A 7,499-nucleotide genomic window follows, 5' to 3' on the forward strand; every position below is an offset into this window, starting at 1 on the left:
CCCCGCAATCCTCCGGGTTTCCTAGTGAGTTTTCCGTCACCGGGAAACCCAAGCACTTTCCGAATATTCATGCTGTGAATCCGCAATTTCCCCTCTCTGGACAGCCATTCAAATCCATTAACACCTTAGAGAGCAACAGATTTTCAGGGGAGGAGCTTTTGAGAGTCAAAGAGCTCCCTCTTGTCAGACGCCTACAAATCTTAGTAGCAGCCCAGCTTTGGGAAGGTGAGAGGCAGGGGTGTTTTTTTTGCTCCACTGCCCCTTCTCCCTCTCTGGTGCTTGGGGTGTTTGGGATGCAAAGTGCTGTACGAACACACAGCGTTAGTAGACTGAGCTGTCCCGGGCAGTGTTCCCTCTAAGCTGAGTTAGTGTGAGCTAGCTCACAGTCCTTTAGCCTCCGGCGCACACCTTTTTTTGGTCTCCGCTCAGGAAGGGATGGCTCCAGAGCAAACAAATTTATGCAGCAGCCAAATCGCTCGCTCCCAGCTTTAATGCCAGTAGCTCACAAAGCAGACGTATTGCTCACAAGACTCCACAGCTTAGAGGGAGCATTGGTCCCGGGGTGTCTCTTGGAACAGTGGTGGGAGACAGGTTCAGATCACCACTCGGGACTGAGGTTTAGCAGGAAGGATTGAAGGTCTCCCATTTGCCATCTAAACTGGGGGGGCTGTGTGAAACGGGGCATTGATGGTGGCCGTAGCTGTGGGGTGACCGGGACAGCTGCCCTGGCCTGCACACTGTCGGGGGGGGGGCTGCACTGGGGACTGCCCCCTCCTCTGCTGCAATAGCCACTCAAGAGTGAGGGGTGGGGTGGGGCGGAGGGCCGGCTGCTATGCAGGTGCGCCAGGGGTCATTGGGTAGAAAAAGAGGTGCAGGAGCTCATTAGCATGACTCATTAGCATAACTTATTTGCGTATGCCACACCCTCTGACACCACCGGAAGTGTGTCAGAAGGCACCACCCACCGCTCAGGCTCCACTGGACTGTTTTGGATTGCCAGCTATTGGAGGGGGGGGATGTGCAGATCTGTCCTCGCAGAGGAGGGAGAGCTTGTACCTGAAGGCGGGCCGGTGTGGGGCTCTGCAACTTACCTGGCTGCTTCTTGCTCCTCGTGGCCCAACTGAGGGCTGCTGGGAGCAGGGGGTGGGGCTTGTTGCATGTGCCCACCCCCTGGGCTCCTTACTGCCGGAGCTCTGCTCCTGTGCGCTCCCACAGGAAATGACCCCTGCAGGTGCCCTGCCGTGGCATCTGGCAACTGAATTGAGGCGAAGGGCCATCAAAGTCAGTATTGTCTACTCAAGACTGGCAGCAGCTCTCCAGGGTCCCAGACAGAAGTCTTTCACTTCACCTCCTGCCTGATTCTTTTCAACTGGAGATGCCGGGGGAATAGGTTTGAGCCTGGGGCTTTCTGCATGCCAAGCAGAGGCTGTGCTACGGGGCCATGGAGAGGGAAGGAGCCATAGCTCAGTGACTGAGTATCTGCTTGGCACGTAGAAGGTCCCAGGTTCAATCCCAGTATCTCCGGCTTAAAGGACCAGGCAGGAGGTGATGTGCAGGACCTCTGCCTGAGTCCCTGAGGCAACTGACAGAGGAGGTGGTGGTCGGCTCCGTCTAGGAGCTTCTCCCATGATTCATTTCATTTGTTAGGTTTCTATACCACCCTCCCTGCACACGGGCTCAGGGTGGTGCAGAACAAAGTCCATAAAAATACATATAAATGCAGTCTAAAATCCCAATCTGGAAAACCAAACATCTGCATGGAACCATAATATGAATTCCTGACCCCCTCAATTTACATCAGCGTGGGGGAAAGGGAGCGAAAAGCAGGTAAACGCCAGCTAGATGTTAAAACCGCTAAAAACCGCCAGACACCCTTAAAAACCCATCGCTGTCCTTAACCGTATGCTTGGCAGAACAGCTCTGCTTTGCAAGCCCTGCGGAGTTGCAACAGATCTCACAGGACCTCGGCATTAAGCAGGCAGAGAGTCCCAACAAGTCGGAGCCAGTGTTCCCTCTAAGCTAAGTTAGTGCGAGCTAGCTCACAGCTTTTTAGCCCCCGGGCTCAAACATTTCTGTCTTAGCTCAGGAAGGACGGCTCCAGAGCAAACTAATTTATGCAGAAGCCCAGGGGTCATTCCCTGCAGGAGTGCACAGGAGCGGAGCTCCTGCAGTAAAGAGCCCAGGGGGCGGGCACATGCAACAAGCCCCGCCCCCTGCTCCCAGCAGCCCTCAGTCAGAGCAAGAAGCAGCCAGGTAAGTTGCAGAGCCCCACACCGGCCCGCCTTCAGGTACAAGCTCTCCCTCCTCTGCGAGGACAGATCTGCACGTTCCCCCCCCCCAACAGCTAGCAATCCAAAACAGTCCAGTGGAGCCTGAGCGGTGGGTGTTGCCTTCTGACACACTTCCGGTGAGGTCAGGGGGTGTGGCATATGCAAATGAGTTATGCTAATGAGTTATGCTAATGAGCTCCTGCACCTCTTTTTCTACGAAATGACCCCTGCAGGAGCCAAATCGCTCACTCACAACTTTAATGCCAGAAGAAGAAGAAGAAGAGATTGGATTTATACCCCACCCTTCACTTCCAAAAGGTGTCTCAGAGCGGCTCACAAACTCCTTTCCCTCCCCCTCCCCACAACAGACAACCTGTGAAGTAGGTGGGGCTGAGAGAGCTCTGACAGGAACTGCTCTTTTTCAAGGACAGCTCTTGCCAGAACTATGGCTTGCCCAAGGTCATCCAGCCAGGTACAAGTGGAGGAGTGGGGGATCAAACCCGGTTCTCCCAGATGAGAGTCCGCGCACTTAACCACAACACCACACTGGCTCTCACCAGGAACTCACAAAGGAACTCACAAAGACTCCACAGCTTAGAGGGAATGGCCCCTGTCTCTGACTGAGGACAGCCAGACGCTCTTTGGGCCAGGGGCTTACAGTGGGTGTTGGTCTCCTGAGCGTAATGCTTTTCCGGGGGCATACCAGGGGAGGCGGTCCTGTAGGCACATTTTTCAAAAGTCCCCAATCCGACCCCATTTTTAGCACAACGCATGCCTGTGATATATGGACATGCCCACCTCTGCAGCACTGTTGGGCCTACCTACAGTCCCTCTTCCTCCAAAAGCAAAGCACGAGTAGATTATGTAGCTCGAAAAGTGAAACCGAATTCGGTATTAAACGCCTGGCGCGTATGCAGGATTTCCCTTTGCTTAGCCTCCTAGGGTTGCCAGGTTTGGGTTGTAAAATACCTGGAGACTTTGGGGGTGGAGCTAGGAGAGGGCGGGGTTTGGGGAGGGTCCTCAGCAGGGGACAGTGCCATGGAGCCCGTCCTTCAAAGCAGCCATTTTCTCCAGGGGAGCCGATCTCTTCTCAGCTGGAGATCAACTGTAAAAGCAGGAGATCCCCAGGCCCCACCTGGAGGTTGGCAACCCTACAGTGTCTCCATGCCTGTCCGTCCTGCCGAGTGTTTCGCCGCACGGCCCGCTCTTTCCCGTGTAAACTGGCCATGTCGTTTCGAGGATGCACAAAAGGTGACGTTCCTCTCGCACGGCACAGGGGCTTCAAGCCCGAAGACGGACCCGCCGTTTCTGTGATGAAACCTGCCGTACTAGGAAGAGGCAGGTCCTGCCCACGGTGAGCCCCTGTCGAAGAGAGGCCTCTCCGCGCAGAACCTCTTTCGAAAGGGCAGAGCGTGGCTTCCTCCACCCTCCACCCGCTGAAAGCAGCAGTCCCGGGCTCCAGAGGGGACCCCCGTGCATGTGGCAGATTCATTTCCCGGCAGGAGGCGTGTGCGAGGGCCGCTGACCCTTCCCGCCCACCTGACCTCCTTCCTTTGTCAAGGAGGGCGGACTCGTTTGGAGGGGCTGCCAGGGGCCCGAGAGCGCCAGATGGCACGGGGTGTGTGCCTACCCTCATTCAGGCAGATTAATGTGGAGTTTGTAAAACAGGGGGAAGGGGGGGGGAGGACAAACAATTAAGCGAGGACCCCCAAAACAAAGGCCTGCCACGTGCCGCTGGCCAACAGTCGTTAGCGGCACAATGGCTTTATCGGCTTACAATGCCCAGGGCCAACTGTTGCCAACCAGCAGGGCCGACCCTGGTTTTCAAACCATTTGACACCCCTGTTTACTTACGGTCTGGCCAATGGGGGCGCAGGAAGAGGGGTCAGCTGATGTTCTTTTTCTTCCAGCGCAGCCTGCGACTGTAACCGAAGAGTTGTAGCCATGGCAATGTCAATTATGGTACCCAAAACACACGAAGAGAAACCAAGTGGGGCCCAAGCGGGGTGTGGGATGTTGCTAAAGGGCCAAATCTCCGGCTTCCACATGCTTGCTTGCAGTGCTCGAAGCCCTAGAAAGGAAGAGGGAAAGTTTTGCTTTAATGATCCAGAGGAAAATGGGCAACGAGGCTGAGCACCAAGAGCGGCGAACTATCTTGGCTGCAGCCGGCTGAAGTTCACTGCTCACCCACTGTAAAATGGGGCTATTAAACTCGTGAACTGCAGGCTGTGGAAGGTCAGTAGTTCAGCAGTTCGAGACCCAGGTGCTGCATAATAGAGTGAGCTCCCATCTCTAGTTCCAGCTGCTGCCAACCTAGCAGTTCAAAAGCAAGACATTGCAAGTAGATCAATACCGGTAGGTACCACTTCGGTGGGAAGGTAACAGTGTTCCGTGCACCTTGGTGTTTAGTCATGCCGGCCACATGACCACGGAAACGTCTTCGGACAGCGCTGGCTCTTCGGCTTTGAAAAGGAGATGAGCACCCGCAACCCTAGAGTCGGATTCGACTGGCTTTCGAGCAAGGGAACCTTTACCTTTTTTAAAGTACAGCAGGAAGTTTCAGCAGATACCCGGTTTATTTATTTCTGAAGCTTGGATTCAGCCCTTCAGCTAACGGTGTACAGAAAACAGAGCTTTTTAAAAAAATCATCTAACAGGGAAATGTGTGTGTGATGAGCTCAGTCCACACACACAAAAATTATGCTCAAACCACATTAGTTCTGTGAGGCGTTGCACGGAGATGATGTCTGTAGCTACTTGGCCTTACAGAAATCATGCCTCGTGAGGAATGCTTCTCCAGTATTGCTGCAGGATATTTAAGAACATCAGAGAAGCCAATGTTGAATCAGGCCAATGGCTCATCTAGTCCAACACTCTGTCACACAGTGGCCAGAAATACCAGGTGCAATCAGGAGGTCCAGCAGTGGGGCCAGGACACTAGAAGCCCTCCCACTCTTGCCCCCCCACAAGCACCGAGAATACCAAGCATCCCTTGCCCCAGACTGAGAGTTCCTGTAAGAACATAAGAGAAGTCAGTGTTGGATCAGGCCAGTGGCCCATCCAGTCCAACACTCTGTGTCACACAGTGGCCAAAAATACCAGGTGCCCTCAGGAGGTCCAGCACTGGGGCCAGGACACTAGGAGCCCTCCCACTGTTGCCCCCCCCCAGGCACCAAGAATACAGAGCATCTCTTGCCCCAGACATAAGAACATAAGAGAAGCCAATGTTGGATCAGGCCAGTGGCCCATCCAGTCCAGCACTCTGTGTCACACAGTGGCCAGAAATACCAGGTGCCCTCAGGAGGTCCAGCACTGGGGCCAGGACACTAGAAGCCCTCCCACTCTTGCCCCCCCCACAAGCACCAAGAAGACAGAGCATCCCTTGCCCCAGACTGAGAGTTCCTAACAATACCTTGTGGCTATAGCCACTGATGAATCTCTGCTCCATATGCTTATCTAATTCCCTCTTGAAGCCATCCATGCTTGTAGCTGCCACCACCTCCGGTGGCAGTGAATTCCATGTGTTCATCGAAGGACTTCCTTTTATCTGTTCTAACCCGACCGCTCAGCAATTTCATGGAGTGCCCATGAGTTCAGTTATTTGTTTCAGTTAAGTTAAAAAGGTAAAGGTAAAGGTTCCCTTGCTCGAAAGCCAGTCGAGTCCGACTCTAGGGTTGCGGTGCTCATCTCCGTTTCAAAGCCGAAGAGCCAGCGCTGTCCGAAGACGTTTCCGTGGTCATGTGGCCGGCATGACTAAACACCGAGGCGCACGGAACGCTGTTCCCTTCCCCCCGAAGTGATACCTATTTATCTACTTGCAATTTCTTGCTTTCGAACGGCTAGGTTGGCAGGAGCTGGGGCCAGAGACGGGAGCTCACTCCGTCATGCGGCACACTCGGGTCTCGAACTGCTGAACTACCGACCTTCCACAGCCTGCAGTTCAGCATCTTAACTACTTGAGCCACCGCAGCTCCTTTCAGTTTAAGTTACTTGGGAGTAAAATGTCCTGACTGGGATGGCCCAGGCTAGCCAGATCTCATCAGGAAGCTGAGCAGGGTTGGCCCTGGTGAGTACTTGGAGGGGAGACCCCCAAGGAGGACCGGGGTTGATACGCAGAGAGATGCAATGGCAAACCACCTCTTATTTGTCTCTTGCCTTGAAAACCTCACCATAAGTTAGCTGTGACTTCATGGCACTGTCCACCACCAGCAAAATACACCTGCAGAGTGAATGATGTGTGAATCAGGCATGAGCACACAGCGGCAAGTGGCTACCAGATTGTGTCACACCGCAAGACCATCAAAAGTACACCCTCTGTTTCAGGGCTATTTGGGGGGCGGAACGCACAGGAACGGAGTTCCGGCTGGCTCCTGAGTTGGCCACGCCCAGCAGGGACTCATTAGCATAATAGGCCACACCCAACAGCAGAAACGCATTAGGATTGGCTACATTAGGGGTGTGTGGCCTAACATGCAAAGGAGTTCCTGCTACAAAAAAGAGCCCTGGTTTTGACAACAAACAAGGTAAATGGAATAAGAAGCAAAAGATTGGTGTGGCTGGATGACCACACTTCTGGTAACATGTGGGTGCGGCCTAATATGCTAATGAGTGGTGCTGTCAGGGGTGTGGCCTAATGTGCTAATGAGTTTCTGCTATTGGGTGTGGCCTATTATGCTAATGAGTTCCTGCTGGGCTTTTTCTACAAAAAAAGCCCTGCTCTGTTTTTTTTAAAAAAAGGTCAATTGTTTTTCTCTGCAGACTCTTGGCTTCTGATCCCTCCCAGCTGAGGGAAGAGGATCTCCCCAGTGACCTGCAGTCCCTGTCGTGGCTGACGTCCGTTGACGTCCCACGGCTGCAACAGATGGCCAGCGAAAGAATGGATTTCGGCATGAGCTCCCAAAGTGCAGTACTGCAACAGACGGGTAGGTAACTCACCGCCGGCATCCTCAGAGAGGGTTTCGCTTTTTTAGATACCGCGGCTGCTTTCCCCATGGTTTCCATAAAATGATTGTTTGCCAATTTAGGTCAGCTTTGCTCACTCAGGCTCGGTACTGCTACATCCAGAAGATACCCAGACAAGTAGTTAATTACAGTTTGGATGTTTTGCTTCTATAGAGTTTGTTGAGCCACTTGAAACACAGAGACATAGAGCTGGAAGGGACCCCAAGGGTCACCTAGTCCAACCCCCTGCACAATACAGGACATTCAGTTACCTCCCACCCCAATCCC

The 7,499-nt window shown here is 53.5% G+C and overlaps 1 protein-coding gene across 1 annotated transcript in view; it reads left to right on the plus strand.

Moving 5' to 3' along the window:
• The first annotated feature begins 3,496 nt into the window (after positions 1-3,496).
• Positions 3,497-7,499, plus strand: part of FOXN4 (forkhead box N4) — an 18,830-nt gene continuing 14,827 nt past the window's right edge. The window contains exons 1-2 of the mRNA XM_015413210.1: positions 3,497-3,624; positions 7,029-7,192. Coding sequence (XP_015268696.1) covers positions 3,497-3,624; positions 7,029-7,192 — 292 coding nt within the window. The remainder of the gene's footprint in view (positions 3,625-7,028; positions 7,193-7,499) is intronic.

Source organism: Gekko japonicus, unplaced genomic scaffold (genome assembly GCF_001447785.1).
Source record: "Gekko japonicus isolate JY-2015 unplaced genomic scaffold, Gekko_japonicus_V1.1 scaffold10, whole genome shotgun sequence".
Lineage (NCBI taxonomy): Eukaryota > Metazoa > Chordata > Lepidosauria > Squamata > Gekkonidae > Gekko > Gekko japonicus.